At 42.2% G+C, this 25,961-nt stretch overlaps 1 protein-coding gene across 2 annotated transcripts in view; it reads right to left on the reverse strand.

Annotated features, from left to right (window-relative positions):
* Positions 1-25,961, reverse strand: part of rif1 (replication timing regulatory factor 1) — a 46,838-nt gene that overhangs the window by 9,781 nt on the left and 11,096 nt on the right. Inside the window, exons 8-23 of one of the 2 annotated variants that reach the window (XM_034109755.2) lie at positions 25,235-25,424; positions 24,613-24,705; positions 24,313-24,451; positions 23,617-23,768; positions 22,315-22,429; positions 20,174-20,353; positions 16,775-16,885; positions 16,532-16,594; positions 15,254-15,354; positions 14,606-14,692; positions 14,435-14,508; positions 6,063-6,243; positions 5,452-5,559; positions 4,662-4,811; positions 3,386-3,485; positions 3,017-3,300 (exon numbers count right to left, since the gene is read on the reverse strand). In XM_034109755.2, the coding sequence (XP_033965646.1) occupies positions 3,017-3,300; positions 3,386-3,485; positions 4,662-4,811; positions 5,452-5,559; positions 6,063-6,243; positions 14,435-14,508; positions 14,606-14,692; positions 15,254-15,354; positions 16,532-16,594; positions 16,775-16,885; positions 20,174-20,353; positions 22,315-22,429; positions 23,617-23,768; positions 24,313-24,451; positions 24,613-24,705; positions 25,235-25,424 (2,128 nt within the window). Of the gene's footprint in view, positions 1-3,016; positions 3,301-3,385; positions 3,486-4,661; positions 4,812-5,451; positions 5,560-6,062; positions 6,244-14,434; positions 14,509-14,605; positions 14,693-15,253; positions 15,358-16,531; positions 16,595-16,774; positions 16,886-20,173; positions 20,354-22,314; positions 22,430-23,616; positions 23,769-24,312; positions 24,452-24,612; positions 24,706-25,234; positions 25,425-25,961 lie in introns of both variants that reach the window. The other variant, XM_034109754.2, reaches the window with a different exon arrangement.

Here is a 25,961-nt window from a genome sequence, read left to right on the forward strand (position 1 = left end):
ATTAATCAGATGAATCACCATTCCAACCATGTCCAAAATATGCCATTTCTTTATGTATATTGTTGTGGGAATGGAAAGATAAATGAAAGAAGGCGGATATATCAATTTAACATACAGTATGTTTATTATAACATTGTTCTGTGTGTCAAAATGAAAGACAGCCCCCACATCATCAAACCGTGGGGTCTTAATTCATTACGTGTTGATTTCTATCAACACGTAATGTTGCATCGATGTATATAGAGATGTACTACAGCAAAAGTATTTCCGTCGGGACTTCCTGCAACGACACCACGCCGTTATCGTGATTCTGATTGGCCAGAAGACATTATCAAAGATGTTCTATTGAGAAGACGATCACTACCTGACAAAAGTTTTCAAAACCGTTTCTAGTCTTCGGTATTTCCAGACAGGTGGCTGAAATCAATCTGACTAACTGCTGTCTGTGCAATACTCGGCGCGAGTTGGGGGACTTTATTTTGCTTACTTTAACATCATTTTTCATGGTGGGGCTAAGCCATTTCTTGGTATGGGTGTAGCCTACCCCAGCCATACCCTGGCGCTGCCACTGGTGGCACGTATGGGGCGGGCCATTCTGCACATGCGTTAAATGCGTTAAATATTTGAACGCAATTAATTCAAAAAATTAATTACCGCCGTTAACGCGATAATTTTGACAGCACTAGTTTTATTGTGTTGCACTGTTGGAGGAGCCTAAGATTTTCATCGTCATAACTACACTGTAGCCATGTTCGTATGACCAATAAAAGCCTTGAACCTTAAATGTTCACACTTTATTTTATAGCAGGTTTGAAAGTCAGCGAGTCCTGCCTCTCTATTGGCCGCATAATATATGCAATGCATCAATGTGTGCTTTCATTATGAACTACAGAAGGCTAAAAGAGAATATTCAAATATATTCTCAAGGATTGTATAGACTTTAAAAATGAATAAAAAAATAGGCAGACACCTATTATGCTATTTTAAAAAAGGCATATATTATGGGTCCCAGATGTATAAAAACATGTCTATGATGTGTTTTGCTCAAAATACAAACAGATCATGCATTTTTAGACATTCCTCATTTCCCTCTGTTCCAGCCCTGTGAGAGAAACACGGATTTTGGGTCCTTAACTTATAGAAAAAAGAAAAAAAAGAGGAGGAGGAGCTAATGCCTGCTCAGAATTCTACCGGAGATAAAGTTAAATTCTGCTGTGATAAAACGCCATCTTGTTCTAAACCACATCAAGGATTCTCTCTGTAACAGTATGGAGCTCAAAGGCTTTCTCTCTTGCCGGTTATACCACAAGGTGAGCTCCTTTCTACTTCCTGCTTCTTCACACACATGCTCTCCAGCACAGGTTAGCGATGCTAATGTAAACACCGACCAGATTACGTCCAAAACAGTCGGGCATTGTTTCTGATAGTGCTGTGGGGCCGCCACCGATTTGACGTCATATCGGCCGCAAATTTGCATCAGCTCGTTGTACCCTCGTTTTTGAAAGATGTGGGTACGGAGGAAAAGAGAGAGGGTTTTATTTTCTGACGCTGCGTGAGTTCCGACACACCGGGGACACATGTTGATGTAAAAGACATCAAAAAGTGCATTTTGCATGATAGGTCCCCTTTAAAGCTAAAATCCTTTCAAGTTAAAATGCATTATTGGGCTTATGGATAGGAAATGTACCTGCAGGATTCTATGGGCTCAGAACAGTCTCATAATACACACATGCACACAGAAGGATTCCAACTTGTATTTCCGGATCCATACTTGTGTTTTTCAATGCACACACAAATGTATTCCGTTTCATATACAATAAAATCCAAATACAGAAAAAAGTTTTACATATGTATTTTTGATCCTCACTTATTAGTTTCCCGTTTAAATCCCCTGAACCTGCAAACACAAACAGCTTTCTGTGCACGGATCGCTGTGCATTCGTGTGTGGGTTTTTTGAGACTCCCCTGACGGGCAGCCGATTCGTACTTGTAATTTTTTCTATCTATAGCCAATCAGATGTCTCCTTCATTCTAAGCCAATCACATGAGCGCGCCCCCACGAGGGTAAGATTACTTCATATACGCATTTTGCGAAGTCCGGTCAGCTCGCTAAACAGAGGGCGGAGCATCAGGTGATCATGCAGAGCAGCGTGTCTCCATCAGAATCAGCAGCTGATCTGATCTCTCTCTCGCGTCCGGTTACACTTCACTCGCGTTTATGTCCATATCGATCAGATCCAGCTCTCCTGATCGGCCTTTCTAGAGAGCACCGATCAAACTATTAAGAGTGAATATCGGCCGATAATGACCGGCAGGGCTCCCCCCGTTAACAGGTCAATGTCGAGCACTGGCTTCGTAGTGCACTGATCGATCAGGCTAAGCTAACCTGTAGCTGCTCCCTCCACACTCACAATAACTTCATACAGACATAAATAAAGCAGCTATATTCGCCATACAGGAAACACACATTTAAAACGGTTTTGCCTGCCGTTTTTGTGTACACAAGCATTCATCAATGGTTTGGACTTGAAGCGCTACGTCATGAACGCAAGAAATCTACCCTCGTGGGGGCGCGCTCATGTGATTGGCTTAGAATTGAGGAGACATCTGATTGGCTATAGATAGAAATAATTACAAGTACGAATCGGCTGACCGTCAGGGGAGTCTCAAAAAACCCACACACGAATGCACAGAAAGCTGTTTGTGTTTGCAGGTTCAGAGGTTTTAAACGGAAAACAAATATGTGAGGATCAAAAATACATATGTAAAACTTTTTTCTGTATTTGGATTTTATTTACATGTATATGAAACGGAATACATGTGTGTGTGCTTTGAAAAACACAAGTGTGGATCATGAAATACAAGTGTGAATCCTTCTGTGTGCATGTGTGTATTATGAGACTGTTCTGAGCCCATAGGATTCTGGCTTTCAAGTTTGTTGCAAGACACTTTGGATAAAAGCAGCTGCTAAATGTAATGTAATTAAAACTGTGTCTCCATGTGACAAAGGACCCACCTTTGCCTGCAGCGGAGAGGAGAATTTGGGCGGCTCACTGGCTGCTTGTTTGCAGAACAGAGTGAGAGGAGGAACCAGAGAGTTCAGAGCTTCTGTGACGGTGTTGGGGAGACTGAAGTTTGTGAAGAGAGCCGACATGACGGAGGCCAGAGCGAGTCCTGTGGCGTCACAGGAATCTTCGTCCAGAAAAACCTCCAGACAGTGGACCAGCAGGGACTGGAAGGTGGACAGATTCCCCAAAACCTTGTTCCTCTTCTTCATCCAGTTCACAGGAGTGTGAGGAGCTGCGAGAAACGAGCGGGAATACAAGTTCAATTATGGATTTCATGAAAGTGTGGAGACTTGGACACTTAGGTTAGGTTCTCTTACACTTTAGCTTTTGCTGAAACTGAGGAGAGTACGGCGAGAAGTCCACACACTCCACCATGACCTGGAGGATACTGGACACTACATTTAGTGTGGAAGGAACCTGGAGGATCACAGCAGGAATATGTTATAGTATGTTGTTTGCAAAATACATTTAACCCTCCTATCGTCTTTGTTTCCCCCCCTTACTTTGGTGTTCGCGGTCAAATTTGACCGGTCCTGTTTTAACTGCTATTACAGTAACACAAAAACCATTAATCATCACCACATTTCATTTAACAGCCTTTCAAACTGTACATATTGTATCAGACTACTGGTATACATGAAAAACTGCAGTTAATATACAAAGAACGGACACTGAACATGTATTGCATGTGCCAGGTGTGTTCCATGTGGGGGGATGGGCACATAAGAGCGGGAAATGTATCAAATTGTTCTGTGTGTGATCCATGTGGGGGGATGGGCACATAAGGGGGGGAACACATCTAGAATATGTGTGTGTGTGTTATCTGATCCGGATGGTTACTAATCCCTTTTCTTTATGACCGGAAACACCATGGGTGTTACAAAGTTGACTAAATCATCCAAAATGCAATGAAAGTGGTGATCAGCCATGTTCAAATGTCTCCTGTGAACGATGTCATAAAGCCTGAATGCAATCGAATGTAAAACAAAAAAGTTATGATTGATGAAAGTAGTACATCGGTCAGATTTGACCCAAAGACTAAACAAATATGTTCACCACCTTTAACGACCGACCAAGTCAATTTTCTTTTCAGTGTGTGTTTTGATTAATTTAATATTTAAAAAACCCTACACTTACAGGAATAGATAACATGTATGGGAACAGTTGTCCTGAAGATTGCACAGCAGCAACCTCCAATTCTTAAATGTTATCATTTGATTAATATGAGAAGAATATTTATCATTTAAAAGCTAATTCTGACAATCCCAAAATGTACAAATCAGACGATTAAAAACTGAGGGAAATTGATGGGATCGTTTTCGTGTCTCCTGCAGCTACAACTCCCTTCCCCCGGTAGGGTGGGGATCCATACTTCACTCAAAGACCACATTTCTTAGTGTGGATGCTAACATATAGCGGTGATTACTATTCTGCACTATTTCTATTACATTCTGTTTTATTGTCTTGCACTAGTATCCGTGTTGCACTGTTGGAGGAGCCTGTGACCTAAGATGTTCATCGTCATGACTACACTAGCTATACACACATGACAATAAAAGCCTTGAATCTCGTCGCCAGCTGTTTTCCTCTCACCATCAGGGCGTCTCGGTCCATCACAGCGCTCATCTTCACGCACAGCTCCTCGCAGCAGATGTTCTCCTCGGCCGTGACCACCAGCGCGGAGCAGCGAGCGAACACTTTGTACAGTTTGGCCCACGAGGACAGCATCGACTTCTGAGCCGCCTGAACAAAACACACGATGAATCAGAGCCTCTGGTCAAAGTATAACAACTATAATAGGAATGAAGCCGTATTTGAAGCGCACTTTTCGTACACAATGTGCAGGTGCTTTGACAACAAGGCACCCGCCACACATTGAAACAGAGAAGAAGAAATTCCCTTCAGGTCAAACCTTTCAGCACGCATGCAGCATTTAAACACAATATAACAATTCAAGGGACACAAGGAGGTTTATGATCCTTTAGGTCAAATAAAAAGACAGAAGGCAAAATGGATAAAATATAAAAACCTATCAAATAAATACGAATAAAATGATCGTAAAATAAAAATAAATTATAAGAATAAAGATTTAAAAAGACCAATTTAAAATGATATGTCGCTGATAAAACTATAAAATAAATAGAAACATATAAAATAAATAACTCCAACAATAAAAATTTAAAAAAGGTAATAAAGATGCCATGAAGATACCAAACAATTAAGAGCTTTATAATTGATTTAAAAAAATGCATTCTTAAAAGACACTGTGGCCAATGCAGTGCAGCTGAAACAGGATGTGCTGAACGAACAGTTGACGCATTGACTCTTCAAAGGACAAACGGTGGCTTAAAGATTGACCTTAAAGCAGTAGCTATAAACGGACCTGCTGTAGTGGGGTGCCGCGCAGCAGGTGTGTGACGGGGAACAGCAGCGCAGAGTGCACGGCGCTGAAGTTGTGCTCCAGAGCGTCTCCTTGGTTGACTTCATTCGACTGTGAAAAAAGAGATTGATGGAAAACGTAAAGTTCATTTTCCGCTCTGTTGGCAGACGCGTCACTTTAACGGTAAGACAGCTTCTCCAACCACAAATACACGTGCCGGTTTGTAAGCTATCGCCGACCAGAGCCTGTATTCTGGTAAAAGACGATTATTAGGTTATAGTTTTTCATTTTGTTAAACCATTTGTACTGGAATCAAATGGTAAAACATTATGAATGCACACATTAGTGATCAAAACAGTTAAAAGCATTAAAACAGAGTATAAATAAACACAAATACTGAACTAATACTGTGAGAGTTCCTGTTTGCTTGCGCTGCACGAAGAGGTACTTATTTGAAGCAGGGTCAGGAGGGTTTATTTGTTTGGATATGATGCAAAACAATTGGCTTGAACAGGACAACAAATCCACCCCAAAACAGATGTGTGTCCTCCTTAGCATTCGACACAGTTGAGCTAACTCTCAACATTTGAGTTTTCTAACAAGTGCCCGCCCACCTGCGTGATGGTGTCTGTGAGCGGGCCGACCACCAGGCTCCACATCCTCCACAGCTGCTCCTTGTTCTGCACGGAGGCAGCGCTGCGCCTCACGGCCCCCAGCACCGCCTCCCCGAACGCCAGAGGGGAGGTGGGGCCCGACAGCCCGCAGCCCACCAGCGTCTGGAGGCACTGGAAGAACCTGCAGACGCAAAGAGAGTAGAGGCAACACTCCTTTAGGACACTAGTGTACATTCTCAAAGATATTGAAGTGATTGCTATTTTGTATATTGATTGTGCTTTTATTTCAGTCTTAATGTGTGCATATGTATAAATGTGTCTTTTGATTGTGTATGTATTGGTGTATACATATTTGTATATATATATATATATATATATATATATTTGTATGTATATATATATATATATATTTGTTTTTGTATTCTGGATTGTGGGAAACGGTATTTCGATAAAGTTGACTTTGACTACAGCAATATGAAATCAACATATATAGTTTAAAGATGTATTCATTTATTAAATGGGACAATATAAGACATTTTAAATCAATTTTATTGAAGAAAACGTGCATTTATTTTTTGAAAAGCACACATTTTGCTGGACTAAAGCTGCAGATTACTTTTGCACTGCCCGAGGGCGACAACCAACCCAGGTTAAATAGTTAGAAATTAATTAGTACTGTGCATTAAGTGAAAATTCCTCAATTAAGAGCCTCAAAGATTAAAAAAACCTATGGCTCTCTAAAGTGTTTATTTCACCTCGCCCTGGCAATTTAAAAAAAACTTCACTTTACTTAAATGTTCCAGATTAAATAGATTTTCAAGATTAAAATTAGCATCTATGGCTAAATCTGAAACATTTACATGATGAACTCGAGTGCAACCTTTTAATACATCAATGTATTATTATATATTATTTAGAGCCGGGACTCGATTAAAAAAATTAATCTAATTAATTAGAGGCTTTGTAATTAATTAATGGAAATTAATCGCATTTTTAATCAAATATACATATTTGACCTGAGAACAGTGAGAAGCAATTTCCACATGGATTTTACTCCAAGTGGTCTACAGTCCAAGTGCATGACATTAAGGATTTTGGAAGATGGCCCTGTGGGCCATCGAAGCTAATTTACAGATGGCCCTGAGCCCAATAGAGATTGCCCTGAAAAATGCACGCGGACGAAATGGCACGAAGGGTTTGGGGGGCCTCCGTTAATTTTTGCAGGTCTTAGATGCTGTCTGGTGCATTCTCTAGACTGAATTATAAGATGAACCACCACAATATTATATTGTACAATTTCAATTTTATTCTTCATTTCACTTGTTTGCTTGTTCTTGTTTGCCCTGCATAGCTGTAAGAAATACTTAAGTTGTTGGTCAAAACACTTTCCATCTGATGAAGGCAAATGCTTTCCCAGATGGAAAAAAGTAGAAAACATTACATTCAGTTATAACTGCCAAAACAAACATTATTTACACTATTATGGCCCCTGTTAAAAATGTTTGTAATGTTAACTACTCTAAGGTGGTCGAACGAATGCCTCCTCATCCGGAAGCTGACCGAGCAGACCCGAGCAGCAGTCGAGAGGAGCCGAGCGCATCCGCGAAGCACACGTCAGAGTTCCCGTTAGCCGGCAAATCTAAATATCTTCGGTCAAAATAATTTCCCTTTAGAGCAATACCGCTTCAGTTGAGCCACTTATGTGACAGAAAAGAATAGTATGTGACAGACAAGAAGAGTCAACTCTAATGTCTAACACGTAATGTGGAGAAAGAGATGTCCTGTATGGGTTGATTGTGCGTTGATCTGTTGGTAATGCCTCGGGGCTCCGGTGGGCATGTAAACAAATGCATAATGCTGCGCTATACTTTGTGGCCTCACCCAGTTGCATAGCGACACTTATTGTGTAGTTGTCTTTTAATAAGCAGGTAGTCATATCATTAGCTAGAACTAGCTGGATCTGATCGATATGGACATAAACGCGAGTGAAGTCTAATCTGACGGGAGAGAGAGATCAGCTGCTGCTGACGAGTCGAGACTCGACACGCAGCTCTGCATGATCACATGCAGCGGTGAGCGGACAAAACACACACCAGGTTAGAATATCACACGTAGCTATTTTAATTACCTCTCAAACTACCTAAACTAGTTATAGATGTGTTTAGTTTTACTGTCGGGTCACTCATTACTGGCAGGGTTCATACACTTTTTCACCAATGATTTTCAATGACTTTTCCATAACCTCTCAATGACCTTTACCTCATTTTCCATGACCAAACAAAAATCACCACTGAAAATGTTTTATTTGAACATGTAACAGGAAAATAAGGTTTGCATATGAAACATGTGGTGCCTATCTAAAACAAATCCAATAGTAGGCTTACTAGCTTCTACACGCTGAAGCAACTGTAGTCAGGGAGGCAAACTCATCAGGTATGAAAAAGGTGACAAGGATCCGAGCCCCCCGACCCCACGGGATATCGGCTTTAAAATAATTAATAACAGATGATGTTAGCAGTCAGAACAACTAAAGCAGCAGGTAATAACAGAAACGCCAAAGAGTCAAATCTAATAGAAATATATAAAAGCATTTATTTTAATTGTGTAGCAGTCAGTTTATAATTCTGGCAGCACTGTTGAGCATTTTGAAAATGTATTTTCATGCCTCTGTTCAAGGCTTAGTCTTTGTATCTGTATAGCCACTGGTGTAACTAAGTTCATAAACTCAACAAGTACTATACGTGGGTACAGTTTTGAGATACTTGTACTTTATTAAGTATTTCAATGTTTTGCTACTTTGTACTTCGACTCCACTACAGTTCAGAGGTACATGGTGTACTTCTACTCACTACAGTTCAGAGGTACATGGTGTACTTCTACTCACTACAGTTCAGAGGTACATGGTGTACTTCTACTCCACTACAGTTCAATCAATCTCAATCAATCTTTATTTATATAGCACATTTAAAACAACCTTCGGCTGACCAAAGTGCTGTACAGGGCAGGCAGTAACTACAATAGTGAATAACCCAATGGGAGTACGATAATAAAAACAATAATTAAAAACATAATAAAAAGCACAATAACTAGAAACATATAAAAAATAAATAAATAAAAAACACATACAAATACAAAATTGTAATGCTCAACTAGTATTAAAAGCCAGTGCAAAGAGGTGAGTTTTTAGCTGGGATTTAAAAAGTTCAGCGGTACATGGTGTACTTCTACTCACTACAGTTCAGAGTTACATGGTGTACTTCTACTCACTACAGTTCAGAGGTACTTCTACTCACTACAGTTCAGAGTTACATGGTGTACTTCGACTCCACTACAGTTCAGAGGTACATGGTGTACTTCTACTCACTACAGTTCAGAGGTACATGGTGTACTTCGACTCCACTACAGTTCAGAGGTACATGGTGTACTTCGACTCCACTACAGTTCAGAGGTACATGGTGTACTTCGACTCCACTACAGTTCAGAGGTACATGGTGTACTTCTACTCACTACAGTTCAGAGGTACATGGTGTACTTCTACTCACTACAGTTCAGAGGTACATGGTGTACTTCGACTCCACTACAGTTCAGAGGTACATGGTGTACTTCGACTCCACTACAGTTCAGAGGTACATGGTGTACTTCGACTCCACTACAGTTCAGAGGTACATGGTGTACTTCGACTCCACTACAGTTCAGAGGTAGGCTACATGCAGGGTTGGGAGGGTTACTTTGTAAATGTAATCAGTTACTGATTACATGGCTCTGAAAGTAATCCGAATACATTTACAGTTACGTGTCTTTAAAAAGTAACGTCATCAGATTACTTTTAGATTACTTTTGGATTACTTTCTTTTTCCATCTAAAATGGGTATGTTTTGGTGAACAGGAGACACAAAAAGCAAAAGGAAACTGAACGTGTTTTACTGTTTTAATGGCTTATCAAGAGCACAACTGAAACATCACATCTGAAACGATGTAACAACATAATACACTTGTTGGGGATGCAGCTTGGGATGTGAGGAGTGAGGGACACGGCTTAGAAAGGGCGTGTCGCCTTCTGTCCTGCCAGTGTTGGCAGGACATGAATTAAAATGTCGAACTCGGACTTCATTTTAAGGACATTTCGGCCAGGGGTGTAGACAGGGGCGGACTGGCCATCGGGACGAATCCCGATGGGCCGGTATTGAAGTGGGCCGGTCGGACGATGTGGGCCGGCCGGTAACCGGCAGGGCTCGACATTAAATGGCCCGCTGGCCCTGAAGCACTATTAAGACACCCCAAGCCAGCATAACGTACTTTCCACTTGCCCGCGCTCGGGCCACTAAAAATATTGCCTTAAAAAAAATTGTCCTGTGGTATTGGTATTTTGACTAGCAATTTAGTTAAATTGTTTCGTTTATCAACGCTACAACATAGCGTTCCGTGAGTCGGTTGTCGTTGTTGGGTGAAAAGCAAACTGCTGTTTGCTGCGGAGCGCAGCGCGAGCAGGCTCCGGTGAGTGTGCTCCTTCACTACAGACTATCACGCCACCTAACCATTCGCCAAAATGTTTTTAATACCAGCGGTAACCGGCCAAGCGCCGGGCAAAAAACAATCTTCAAATAAAAGAAAGTCACCGGAGGAGTTAAAGGAGAGTGACAGGGAGCATGAGAAGAAGAGGGAGAGAAAGTTTCAGCTTGATCGATGGAGTTGGCTTCTAGTGGTGCGGTCACGCATCCTAAAACCCTTTTATAATCTATCGATTAGATTTATGATTCGAACATTATAAAAGTAGGGTAGACATGTGGAGATTATCCAGCTGAACAAAACGTGCATTTATCAAATAGGTTTGTTTTCCACAGACCTTATTTCCAGCTATTTTCCAAAACCCTGTGGAGAAATTCCATTGCTTTTTTGTGGAGGGAACCAGCAGCTACTTCCTGGTTTCAGGACGCGTCACCTCTCAATATGATGCCAATATAAACAAGGTCTTCTGTCGGCTCTGTACATCAATGCCGACCTATGCTGACAAGTAAGTGAAGAGTAGACAATATAAAGGTATTGGCGAAATGTCCCACCAGTTTAGGATAATGAAGGTTCTAATCAAATCTATTACATAGCCATTACATGTCTAACTCCTAATGACAGGAAGGCAGAAAGCGCATTATACAAATATTAATAATAAAAATAGCAGACATTTTTTAACAATGACCACAATATCATTATTTTAATAAACCAAATATGAACAGAGGGCCAGTGGCATTTTACCCTTAATGTCTACCTCTGTAAGTCACTAGCACCCCCCCCCCCCCGACAATTTACTAGCGGTATTTACTTGCGGTCGAGAGTTCCGGGCTGATTTGTAGTCCCAGTCCGCCCCTGGGTGTAGAGCTATATTTGTTTAAGCACCTGATCGGCAAAACAGGAGAGGAGAGTGTGTGCACCAGTCTGCCTTGATCTATGAATTCCTGTCCGTGACTCTCACGGTATCTGCTGCCCGCAGCCGTTTATAGAAGGAACACCTGCTTCACTTCATGACATCTCTGCAGCGCCAGGAGGCAGCGGGAGGGTTAACTCAGCCTCTGAGAAGACGAGCTCGCAGTGCCTTTCACGCACTGCTTTTCACGTACTGCTTTTCACGCACTGCTTTTCACGCACTGCTTTTCACGCACTGCCTTTCACACACTGCCTACGCATACCATTCCTTTAAGGAATAGTTGAGCTAGCTAGCTAGCTAGCTAGCTCAACTATTCCTTAAAGGAATGGTATGCATTTTTTTAATCCGATGACATTATCAGTGATTTTAAACTGATTATATACCGAAATAACATCAACACTGTGGGCGCCGCCATTTCCCGGACGTGACGTAATCCATGCGTTTGGTTTTCGAAGACACGTTGATCTCCATGTTATTTACTGTAGTTTCTCTATTCAAATATGCCTCACTGCATCGCGAAATATTGCCATAATTCGGATAGGAACAATCCACGGAATGCTCGGTTCCATCTGTTGCCAAAAGGTAAGCATAAGAAGTACATTCGGAGGCAGTGGCTAGCGAAATGTGGCCGGCCCGAACCGAGAGATTTACAGGCTCATGTATGCAGCGAACATTTCACATTTCCGGACGACTACTCTGAGAGTATGATACAACATAACATGGGATTTAAAGAACAACCATTACTCAATGGAGATGCAGTACCATCGGTCTTTCTGGTGTCATCACCGACCAGGACACCAGTTCGGCCAGTAGAGAAATCGCCCTCTGCAAGTGTGAAGCGACGGAGGAGCAGAAGTAGTGCTCGGAGTAAGAATAAGGTATGTTATAGCGCATTTCCATTGCAGCGGCTAGCCCCGTTTTAACGTCCAGGCCAGGACAGTTTTTGGTGGCCTTTCCATATAGCGTAGTACCGGCTAGTGTGTATTTCCCCCCAGTTTTTCCGGCCCCATAAAATCGTGATTCTATGGCCAGGGACAACGAAGCTGAGTATGCTAAACTAGAGAGGGAATCGCTAGCAAGGGTGGTACTACATGCATACATATAGTATCTTATATCATCTTCCTATTATACACACATGCATTTCCAAACATCTGGACTACCTATGTTGCAAATGTATTATCTTTTCAATTTACACACGGCATCTATTGCACGTCTGTCCGTCCTGGGAGAGGGATCCCTCCTCTGTTGCTCTCCCTGAGGTTTCTCCCATGTTCCCTTTAAACTGGGGGTTTTCTTCGGAAGTGTTTCCTTGTACGATGTGAGGGTCTTAGGACAGAGGGTGTCGTATTGTCATACTGATATGTATGGCTGAATTCCCCCATCCAATCTCTTCACATTGGTCAAAACTTGTTCCTCTGCTGACGAGTCCGAACTGAAATACTCCGCCATGTTTCCGTGTGTTGACAAAGTGAACGCATGGATGACGTCACGACCATCACGTGACTACTGAAAATGGCAAACATGGCTGCGGCCAGACGGAATATACAGGTCTTGATAAAAAAGAGCTATAAAATCATTATTTACCGGGGAATATCGCTGATTTCTTCAGGGTATGGTTTAAACATAACGTTTCACTAAATACTGAAGTTTTGATTAATTATCTAATGAGTGGACCATTCCTTTAAATGATATTGCGACAGAAAAACTTTCCAGTTCACATCACGCTCTGCCGCTCTGCTCTGAACACCTGAACGGCCCGTTCTCACAGCTGTTCACCAGCGGTTGGTTCCAGGCAGGAAGACTCGAGCACACAGCTCGCACTTCATATATTAAAAAATAACACCATGCGCGTCATGATGGCACATAATGGCTCGCGACCGCAGATTATTTCAGCGATTAGATTAAATGTAAATTATATTTGAGGCAACTTTAGTTACATTTCCATGACTTTTCCAAAAACTTTGGGAAAAATATTGTTTTCCAGAACTTTTCCAGGGCCTGGAATTTGCATTTTCAATTTCCATGACTTTTCCAGGTTTTCAATGACCGTACGAACCCTGTACTGGATCCGCGAGCTGCATGATACTGGCATAATAGATTGCCCGATCGGGCAACCAGCAGGTGAGGCTTCATTGCCCAAGCTAAATACTAGATGGCCCCGGGCCATCGGGCAGTCCTTAATGTCGAGCCCAAATCCAGTGAGCCAGTGAGCTGGTTATTTTCTCAGACGGGGACTTACTTATCCTGGCCCTGAAACCAGTCGTCTGGTTGAGTGTGGGTTGGGTCAGGGTGTGGTTCCCTGCACTCGGAGTCAGGCTAACTGCTACATGCTAGCTGCTACATGCTAGCTGCTACATGCTAGCTGCTACATGCTAGCTGCTACATGCTAGCTGCTACATGCTTTGCATTTAGGTGATACTTTAGGCTTGATGTGCTGCGGTGATATGCAAATTATTTTTTGCATAATTTGCACACAGCCGTGCTCTTATCGACGCTTCCATCCGTCCGTTTTTTTAAAACAAAATGTCCCATCCACAGGGCCGACCAAAGCGGCCTCATCAGCTGGTTCGTTCATGTTTGACTATTGTTCACCGTGGTTTGTTGTTGTTTGAAGTCCCATGCTGAAGTCATGAACATCAGTTGGTGCTCCAGTATAATCGGTACGCCTGAAACTCATCCAGTGAGAAACTCATCCAGTGAGAAACGTTCCGCAGTGCAAAAATAAGTGCGATTAAAGTGCGATTAAAATGCGTTAATTTTTGTGTAATTAATTCATCTTAATTAACGCGTTAAAGTCCCGGCCCTAGTATTATTATTTTCCTTGTACGATGCGAGGGTCTAAGGACAGAGGGTGTTGTATTGTCATACTGATATTCTGTACACACTGAAGTGTAACATTTGTGATATTGGGCTATATAAATAATCATTGATTATTAAAAATGAACATGAGACCCACCTCTCGTCCTCGATGTAGGCGGGGAGCATGCTGCTGTTGTAGAGGAGGAGCACGAGGAACAGCGCCGGCGTTCCCTGAGGATCAAACGAACGTTTCAATAAACCACCTTAAGAACATTTCCAGTAAAACAGCTTGTGAACAGTACGGTACAGAGGAAGGAGAAGTACTCGCATTCAGCACGTCCATCTTGCCGACCTGATACGACGCGGAGCCCAGAACTCTCTGAGGAATACCTCTCACTGTGGCCTCGAGGAGAATCTGAGAAAACACTCAACGGTTAGAGACATTTGGATTTTAGCCACTTCAACTTCATCATCAGGACGTCAGGAATTAAAGATATTTGAGTCGGACAATAAAAAACAAACCGCCAGATCAGCAGGTTTAAGGTCGAAGAAACAATACATCAATTTCAAAAAGGTATAAGAGTTAAAAACTGTAAATAGGTGAAACAGTTTTAGGTAAGATGTGTGGTCTTTCTAAGGATCTTAAAATAGAGCTAAATAAATTAAAAGGCTTTAATGATTTGATGTTAAAACAAATAAAGTTAAAGATCTGTTATGAAACATTAAAATAATACATGTTGGTAAAGTGTTCCCGATTACACTTCTAAATTAATATACATTCAGAGGATTATTAAACTTCATAACTGAACTCTAGCCCGTGTATGTGCCGCCTTTAAAGTCGTTTAGTCTGAAGGAAACATAAAAATATGACCTTTGATATTTTTAAATGATTAATTACATTTATTGCGTGTCCATTTGTAAATCGAGTTTAGGTTCGGTTCATGGAAGATGTTTATTTCTATTTAATCCGTCTCACCAGCACTTTGGCTGCCGGCAGAGCTTCTGAGGCGACGATGCTCTGCAGAGCCTGGAGCATCAGAGTCAGGACTTCCCCTCCGTGACGATCCTTCTTACTGCCTGCTGAACAACAACAACAACATTAAACTCAACAACAAAGCTCTTGTCCCATCTGCTTCAGAGAAAGACACGAGTCTGGTTTGAGAGGAGAGGGTCATCATTGGGGACGAGCCCCTCAGAGTTCGTCTCTCTTCACTGCAGTCGAGACCACGAGGATCCGACCGCTCTGACTTAAACTGATGCAACGTGGGAGTGGGTCGGGGGGAGAGGAGGACGGGGTCTCTGATCCTGCTCTCATGTGACAGCCCTGATCCAATCACAGTGCTCTATGTGGCGCTGCGAGGCGGGGACCACGACTTTAAGATCCACACACAGCTGAGCAGCAGCCACAACTCCACTGACTCTCCATTAGGACAAGTGCATATATACAGCAGCAGGAAAATCACTTACTAATCTAATAAAGTTTACACAGCCCGATATTAAAACAGGTTTGTCTCAGTGGGCTTTACGGATTAACCAACAGATGACAGTGTCACTGCAAACAATGAAAAGACAGGATAATAAAATAGAACGAGATAAGAAAACAACGGAAAGAGAATAAAAACCAGAACACATACATATGTAGGACAACCATAGGGTCTTCAGCACACTCTCAAGTGTTATAAGACCCTACTTCTTAAAGCTGGCATCAAGTCATCAAAGTTTGTTATGGAAGCCCATAAGGGACTTTATTAAAATGATAGTCAAACTTTAAAATTAAAATGTAATTCCTCAATAGCCTCAATTTTCCACATGATTTAATTTTTTTAAATTACACGTTACTTGTTAGACGCTTTCATCCAAAGCGACTTCCATACTCAATACTGTGCAATCCCCACAGGAGCACTTTGGGGTGAAGGGTCTCAGGGACACAACGACATGCTGACTGCAGTGGGGTTTGAACCTGTGCCCCCCCTGACGCACAACCCACTGCCTCCAATGTTGATCGCATTTGGAAGATGAACACAAGAGCGTGGCGCGCATTGCTTTGACAATAATAATTCCTTGCATTTATTATAGCGCTTTTCCAGTGCTCAAAGCGCTTTACAGATACACATTACACATGTTTTTTTTATATACATGCAATGGTCACTGTGGACAATACCCACAGGGGCAAGTTCAGGTGAAGTGTCTTGCCCAAGGACACAATACTCTCCTCGTTGCATATTAAAAAGGAATAAACCATGAAAGCACTCACCGGACTCTATCGATAAGTTGACAAACCGGACAAGATTCGTCCATAAGACGGAGAGAAGAGAATCTGAGAGAAGAGATGGGAACATGACTTTGTTAAAACAACCAGGTCACAGAAGTCCGAGTTTAATTCAACCTGGACAACAATAAATGGCATTATTCCAAATGACGACAGAAGGCGGAGAGGGCATTACTTTACTGAAAGAAAGCATCAGGGGTGAATTTCCATCGACTCAGTGAAGCTTACCTGGAGCGTCTTTGCCGACGTTGATGAATCCGTCTCGGAGGCAGAAGGTGAGCACAGCGGCATGTTTAGTGAAAGAGGAGGAGCCAGAGAGGAGAGGGTGCTTCAAGGGCTCTGAAAAAGCCAAAATATTGAACATAAGGGCATGAAGGATGAGAGACTCTCCACATGTTTCCATTTCACTGTTGGGCAAATTATGATTTCAAACACAATCGTGTTCCTGAGACTCGACTTTAAAGCTGTGGTTTGATTAATGGAAGAGTTAACCTTAAAATCTTTAATGGTAAACTAATGGCGCATTTCAACTTCACGGCTAGGCCTCGTTAGGACTGGCTCACTTTATGGCAGAGGTGGGGACTCGAGTCACATGACATGACTTAAGACTTGCTTGACTAACATTGATAAAAGACTTGACTTGGTATTCATGACTTGAGACTTGACTTAAGCTTGAGATAGATGACTTGAAAGGACTTGACTGTTTAAAATTAAATATTTGCTTTTGTAGTGAGATATTACGTTTAGTTTTTCGAACAACGTGATTATAGCGCCGTGCGCGCAAACCTGGCAACCCACTAGACGGCAGGAGTCTCAGTTAACACGGCAGCGGCTAGCGTTACTCCACAAATAGTGAAGTTTGGATTCAAGGATTATGTTGTCGATGACGGTAATTAGTAGGGATGCCAGCGATTATTCGATTATTCGCTACAGTCTCCATAATCGAATATTATTTTTAAAAATCGATTTTTTTTTTTTTTTTTTTATTATTTATGTTTTTTTTTTGTTTTTTTTGGCTTAGTTTCAACCAAAATATATATAAATATATGCTAATAATAGTAATAGTATTAATAATTGTCATTGGTCACACCACCAGTTTGTTTTACTGTAAACTTGGAGGAAGCCTGCGTGCAGAGCAGACTGCCGCCCCCCCTCTCCCTCACACGTGCGCCTAAAGATGAACAAAGCGGCAGGTAAAAAGAGTTCCTCGTGGAACTACTTCGAACTTACAAGTCCAAAGGAAGTTAAATGCAAGCTCGGTCGGTCGAATAATCGATTATTATTCGCCAGGGCTGCCGAATAATCGATTTTGCAGCATAAAGATCAGTGACTCGACCACCACGACATCCAACTTCATTCGTCACTACAACACACCCCACAGAGAAAGGTGCGTGTGTTGTGTTAGCTAGAAAGCTAACGCTAAGGTTAAGCTACGTTAGACTTGGTTTCAAATCGATTAAGCAAAGAGAAGACAAAACGGTAAATGAACACTAGAACCGCCAGGGATTCATTTTGACTAACCCTGATACTGACGGGCTGTCAGAGGAGAGAGAGAGAGAGAGAGAGAGAGAGAGAGAGAGAGAGAGAGAGAGAGAGAGAGAGAGAGAGAGAAAGAGAGAGAAAGAGAAAGAGAAAGAGAAAGAGAGAAAGAGAAAGAGAGAGAGAGAGAGAGGAAAAGAGATGCCTCGTTTATTTCCCATGTGTTATTATCAGAAGTTACTGTAAACTTTTGAATAATGTAGTTCATCTACTTTTAGTAGTTTGTTTAAATGTTTTAATTATGTTGTTTGTAGAAGTGCTTCATTCCTTGATTTATTGTAAAATTAATCTGAACTTTTTGATCTGTTGTGATGATAAACTGAAGCAATTTCTAAATTAACCAAATTAAGTGAGTTTTAAATCATCCTACTTAGTTTATAAGGAAATAATGAAGAGGAACAAATTAAATGATTTGAAAATGATATCTCTGTAGGCGCTGACGCTGTTGGCGGTTCTAGTGTTAACAGACATTTAAATTAAATATGTGTAATGGAAAATGCAAATTAGTCGCTTTTCGGCGCCTCCCGCTTTTTTAACGCTGATTTGGGCGACTCGTATAATTCGTGGAGAACCGAAGAGTTTTCATTTTGGGGGGGGGGGTCCGTCCGTCAGTCCGACTGACGGACGACTTCTCACTTCAAAAAAGAAGAAGAAATCTAGACCGCAAAATAATTAAACAAGCGAGTGCCTGTTTTTCCTGGCCAATGACAGGTTCCTTGAACACAACACGAGCGTAACGTCTCTTAAGTTCCCCACCCCTGCTGTAAATAATAATAAAAACCCTTGATGTATAACTTAACATCTCTGTCTCCTATTGATCGGAGTATATTATAAAGAACAGCAGGTTAATTGAAGCATTATAGCGCAGGCCTTTGTCAGATGGTATATTTGACGCTGTTTTTTTTTCTGCTTCGAATAGTTCTCTCTTTTTTCACCATACCGGTGTTTGATTTTCTCACCTGGAGTTCTGCCTTTTTTAACAGACTTCTTGAGTCCTAGCTACATTGTCTGCAGTTCTAGGGTTAATATGAATCCAATATGATTGTCATCGGTCTAAATTAGTTTTCAAATGATGAACTCTGTATGTAATGAAGATCATAGTGTGGGTTTAATCCATTTTCATCACCACTGTCTTTTAACTGATTTAAATGCGGACACTGGGCTCTTTCATCAGACTGTCGTATGACTTGACTCGGCTCTCACCACAGTGACTTGGGACTTGCTTGATACTTGTAGGTCAAGACTTGAGACTTGCTCATGTAGGACGTACTCCCACCTCTGCTTTATCGCGCATTTACATTACAGTTCAGTAACTATAGTAACGCAGTGTAGGCGGAGCCGTGACGTCATCTTGACAACACAGCTCTTAGCTCTTAGCACTCAGAGCTCACAGCTCCTCATATCTGTTCTAAAACTAGACACAAGTTAAACAAGTCCAAACCACAGACTGCCTGTGTCATGGAGGATACAGTCGCTGGTTTATTTATGTCTGTAGGCCGTTGCTGTGAGTGTGGACGGTCGGAGCATGTATAACGTTAGCTTAGCCAAGCTACATTTAGAAAGCACGCATTTTAAAAGGTTCTTCGCCTGCCGTCTGTCTGCAGACTTGTCAAAGCATTAATTCATGGTTTTTACTAACCGGTATCAGCATGTTGTCACTTCGGCATCATTTTGAAACGTGTATTACAATTAAATCACGGTCAAATATGTTCATCTTGTTGTAGTTGTAGCCCCCTTGCCAGCGATTCTCTCTAGTTTAGCATGCTCAGCCCGACTCAGCCCGACTCAGCCTGGTTGTTGGCCCGGAAAGAACCTCGATTTTATGGGGACCGAAAAATGTGAAATAGGACCCGCTAGCCGGAACTACACCAAGTGGAAACGCAACCAAAAACGGGCCCGCACGGCTCGGCTGTAGTGGCAACGCGCCACAAGAGTACGTAAACAAGCAGCCTGTACGGGAGCCACCAACATGCTTATTGCCATTTTCCTGTAACTTTCTGATACTAAAACACGTCATTGTTCATGTGGCTGTTTTACCCACACACTAAGACCGGAGGAGAAGTCAGAGTATTAGAGAGTGACTCTCACCGAGACTGAGGGTGAGCTTGTTCTTGGCCGCTGCAGCAGCGACCTCCGGTCCCAGGAAGTAGTGGAGCAGCATCTCCAGGCCCAGCAGCTGGATGGAGGCGAAGCTGCTGGAGCCGTGGACGCTGGAGTTCAGACTCAGCCGAGACGTGTTGGCCGAGCTGTTGAAGCCTGGAGTGCCGCCTGCAGAGGGAGGACAGAACATAGCATTCATTAACAGGGATCGTGCACATTATCAACATTTCTGTGTGCCAAGAGGCTATTTTTCATCCGTCGTCCCGGCACAGATTTTGTAAGTAAACCTTTAAACAAGTATTCAAACAAATAAAAACATGTAACAAACATTACTGGAATATTTAAAGGTCACCTATTATCAGGCATGAAAACAGGTCAGGGGTGAAAAAGGTGAGACGGATATTATCCCTCTAGGGGGGTCCGGGGGCATGCTCCCCCGGAAGAAAATGTTGAATATTCCATATTTTAAAGCATCAACCTGCATTATAATATATAAAAAAAGAACACCATGCGTGTCATGATGGCACATAACAGCTCGCGGCCGCAGATTACTCCGGGTCCCTAACCCCCCCCCCATACCCCAAAAATATTTTTATTGCAGATCTACATGAATCACACAAACGACCTATTTTGGATTCAAAACGGCGAATTTCGCTGAAAGGTGAGTGATTTTCATGCCTGTATTATGCTAAATCAAATTGTTCATGTCTTTTATGTCAACATGTGTCCCCTCTTCTTCATGTCTTCTACATCAACATGTGTCCCCTCTTCATCAACATGTGTCCCCTCTTCTTCATGTCTCTTCTACATCAACATGTGTCCCCTCTTCTTCATGTCTCTTCTACATCAACATGTGTCCCCTCTTCTTCATGTCTCTTATACATCAACATGTGTCCCCTCTTCTTCATGTCTCTTCTACATCAACATGTTTCCCCTCTTCTTCATGTCTCTTCTACATCAACATGTGTCCCCTCTTCTTCATGTCTCTTCTACATCAACATGTGTCCCCTCTTCTCCATGTCTCTTCTTCATCAACATGTGTCCCCTCTTCTTCATGTCTCTTCTACATCAACATGTTTCCCCTCTTCTTCATGTCTCTTCTACATCAACATGTGTCCCCTCTTCTTCATGTCTCTTCTACATCAACATGTGTCCCCTCTTCTTCATGTCTCTTCTACATCAGCATGTGTCCCCTCTTCTTCATGTCTCTTCTACATCAACATGTTTCCCCTCTTCTTCATGTCTCTTCTACATCAACATGTGTCCCCTCTTCTTCATGTCTCTTCTACATCAACATGTGTCCCCTCTTCTTCATGTCTCTTCTACACCAACATGTGTCCCCTCTTCTCCGTGTCTCTTCTACATCAACATGTGTCCCCTCTTCTTCGTGTCTCTTCTACATCAACATGTTTCCCCTCTTCTTCATGTCTCTTCTACATCAACATGTGTCCCCTCTTCTTCATGTCTCTTCTACATCAACATGTGTCCCCTCTTCTTCATGTCTCTTCTACATCAACATGTGTCCCCTCTTCATCAACATGTGTCCCCTCTTCTTCATGTCTCTTCTACATCACCATGTGTCCCCTCTTCTTCATGTCTCTTCTACATCAACATGTGTCCCCTCTTCTTCATGCCTCTTCTACATCAGCATGTGTCCCCTCTTCTTCATGTCTCTTCTACATCACCATGTGTCCCCTCTTCTTCATGTCTCTCCTACATCAACATGTGTCCCCTCTTCTTCATGTCTCTTCTACATCAACATGTGTCCCCTCTTCTTCATGTCTCTTCTACATCAGCATGTGTCCCCTCTTCTTCATGTCTCTTCTACATCAACATGTGTCCCCTCTGTGGAAAGAGACTCTGAAAGTTTCAGGAACAAAGATTCTCTCTCTTTTTGATCCATTTCTATAAAAACCTGTCTGAAAATGAGCTGATCAGATTTTGGCCACTTTATGATGTCATCACGATGTGTTGGCTTGGTAACCATTAGCCAATCAGCAACCAAGGTAAGATCTTTCTGTGTGTACAAACATATTTTGAGATGGACAGTAAAGTTGACTTTGACTTGATCATGTGACTCCAGTCCCTGGTCCACATGCCTGGGTGGAGGAAGGTGGATGTGAACGTACCGGTCTTTGGAGTTCCAGGTGGGGCGGCACCGTTCTGACCCACAGATCTAGAGGGAGTTCCTGGGACTGAAGAGGACTCGGACCCGATGGTGCATTGGAGCAGAGGAACAGAAACCTGCAGAGAGAGAAACGCTGATCACCCCCAGCATAATGTCCAACTGCAGTGCATCTCGGGGGAACTGACAAGATACCTTTCATTGACTCAACTTCAATAGTGCAGTTTCAATGAGGACAACTTGTACTTTTTAAGTCTGAAATGCTACATAATAATGAAAGCATGCATTAAAAATGTGTAATTGCACATTTGGAACAGCATTCAACTACAGTTACTAAAGAACTTGGAACAATTAAGTTTATTTATATTTTTAATAATTCGTTTTTTGGAATTAAGGAAATAGTATCGGCACAAAAAAAACTTTTCATTGTGAAAGAACGCAATAATTACGAATATACTCCACCTCTTTTTAAATAGACAAGTAAACAATCGATTCATAACCGTTGTATACCAACACTGAAATGTTATGCATGTTTGAAAAATATTCACAAACACATGTGCGTGTTACTTGCTTCCAGGTTGCAAAGCAAAGGAGACAGAACTTTAGATTTTTTGGAGGGTTTTTTAAAACATGATACATTTTAATTGTGTTCGGGCCGTGTGCAAAAGGCTCCACGTGACCTGGATATCAAGAGGACCCTATCTGAAGACAAGAAGCGATGACGGAAAGGTCCTTTAACTGCCAACCAGAAAACAGGGAGGATTTTCCATCTTCTTAATATTTTTTATTCAGTCCTAGAGATGTTCATGTTTTTCGAAGGCGCAGGGGTTTGAGGCATCACCGTAGCGGATACATATATTTTTAGTAAATGTATTGAACTTGTCAAACAAAAACATACATTATTGTATTTTTTTTCTTTCTCACTCATAATTATAACAAAGTACAAAAAAATAAATAATAATTCTCAAATAGTCTCCGTCATGCTCAACAGGGGCAAGAAGAAGCTTAAAACTGTTCTGGTCCTACCCCCACTAGCATACATTTTCCTTATATATAAAATATTAGGTCATCGTCATTAGCGACATGTTTGTCTTGTTTGTTGCAAAACAATCAGAAAGAAATTACTTTTACAATTACAAGAAATAACAAATAGGAATTTTACAGGTCCTGTTCATAACCATTCATGATTTGGCTCCTAAATAATACTTTCAGTTTAGACAGACCTGTTCAATATTTCAGTGCATCGGTTCAGTTATTCCACAGACTAACATATATATTTATATAAACATAAAGCGGCATGACTGACCTGATCAAAGTTGGGTGCCAGGTTTGGCCCGAGCTGGACCACCAGGTACCACCAGACCTCCACCTTGGTGAGCATCAGGACCTCCGTCCGCACGTTGATGGAGGCCAGCGGCTGCATGAGGAGCTTCATACGCTTACTGCTGCACAGGATGTCTTCAGGAGCGACATGGAGGAAACCACACACACCAAAGCTTAATACAGAGCTCAAAAGAGGTTAAAGGTCACCTAGTATGCAAAATCCACTCTTTTTGTCCTGATCCATTTCTATAAAAACCTGTCTGAAAATGAGCCGATCAGATTTTGGCCACTTGATGTCATAACAATGTTTTGGCCTGTGTAACCATTAGCAACCAAGGTAACCATTTAAGGCGGGGCCTCGCACCTGTTAGCCTGTTCCACCATTCTTTGTTTTCTGAGGCTAGGAAGGATTCTTGCCTCGCTTCTGAAGCAAGTGACTCGGAAGACATGTGCTACCAAGCAAGCGTCCTCGACATTGAGAAACACCCAGAGAATCAGCACTTTTGAAACAGGGCTGAAACAGAGGGGATTATGGGTAATGCTCCAATGATCCGTTGGTGTTTGGAGCCAATCAGAGACATGTTCTGTATAAATCTGAGAGCTGTGATATACTGATGAAAGACACTATAATAGGGGACCTTTAATCTGAGGAAATAAAATCTGGGACTAAAGAGCTCACCTGGATTCAGAGCAAAGTTATCGATGAGGCTCTTCCAGGCGATGAAGGCGATCTTCTTGATGGTCGGGGACGAGCTGCGGAAACCCAGTTCCTCCAGGTGGAGCAGGGAGTTGATGAAGGGGCCGCCTCTGTGCAGCATCTGTGCAGCAAATATATAACAATCTGTTTAATAATACAAGACCAACCGAATGTTATATTACATCAAAATGCATCTGACTTCAGGCCAAATATGTGATCTACATAGGAAACCAACTACTTATATCTCAGAGACAGAGCAGGCGGGTCTATAAACACACTTACCTTCCCCAGCAGTTTTATAAATAAGGGCCAGAGCTTCAGGACGTTCGTTTCATTCTTGGACACGAAAAGCTTCTGCAGCTCTGGGATCAGTTTCTGAGAGAAAACAGCACATCAGAAGAATTACTGACACCGCTCAACTCCTCTTTGCTGGTGATCAACACGACGTAGGCTGACCGTGAGAGAGTAATGCATCGTGAAAATGTAACTAGTTCATTTAGTTCTTCGTGTATATCAGTTTATCACTTTAAAAAAAACATCTGCTTTTAAGTAAATATTGCGTCTGCTTTTTTAAAAGTCAATTTTCAGATTTAAAAAAGGTATTAATCTTCATAAGGAGTAAGAACAACTTGGATCACAGGTCCCCCAACAATGCATTAAACAAATAAAACAGCTGGAAATTAGCAATGTTTTTCTTAAGCTGCCCCATTTACTGTTCTTTGTGACAGTTGATCAATGGGGACTGTCCACGACACTATAAACAAATAAACTCAGCTAAACCAAACAGTTACTCAGAGACACTCACATGTATGTTTAGTGTTATAAACGCCTTGGGCGGAATGCTTTGGCGACACTATGTTTAAAATGCGGTCATGCCAATAAAGCCCCTTTGTATTGTACTCACAGTGGACATCATGGGCTCGATAATGGCCGCCACCTCGGTCTGTTTCTCCAGCAGCAGAGGGAGGCCCGTCTCTAAGGCTGCTGCTGCCCGGAGACGCACTTTAGAGGCGGAGTGCACCACCAGCGGGATGACCAGCCTCGCCCAGCGCAGCGCCCCCTCGCCCATCTGAGCCGGGACCTGCTCCAGCAGCCTGAACACACCCGGACAGATTAGGAACATGTACGTCCGATCTGCCAACACTCTCGCATCATTCAAACGGTCCCTCAAAACTCACCTTCCACTCCTAATCCACTAACCCCTCGCCCTTACTCCACCTAGCTTAGCTCTTTTTACTTGTGTTGTTATTTTACTGCTTTACTTGCTTGAAAAGCGCTTTATAAATCAAATGTATTACATTACATGTCACTTGTTAGACGCCTTTATCCAAAGCGACTTACATACTCAATACTGTGGGCAATCCCCACAGGAGCAACTTGAGGTGAAGTGTCTCAAGGACACAACGACATGCTGACTGCAGTGGGGTTTGAACCTGCGCCCCCCCTGACCCCAACACCTACGCACAACCCACTGCGCCACACACATTATGATTATTGCTTATTCGTCTTTTCACCGTCAATGACAGTGGAGACTTGTAGCAATTATCCGAGGACGATCAAACTCTCGTCCCGTTTAAGATCTGAACCAAATGTTCTTTTGTTTTACACAGAGCTTCAAATAAGGTTTACAG

This window comes from Pseudochaenichthys georgianus, chromosome 21 (genome assembly GCF_902827115.2).
Source record: "Pseudochaenichthys georgianus chromosome 21, fPseGeo1.2, whole genome shotgun sequence".
Classification (NCBI taxonomy): Eukaryota; Metazoa; Chordata; class Actinopteri; order Perciformes; family Channichthyidae; genus Pseudochaenichthys; species Pseudochaenichthys georgianus.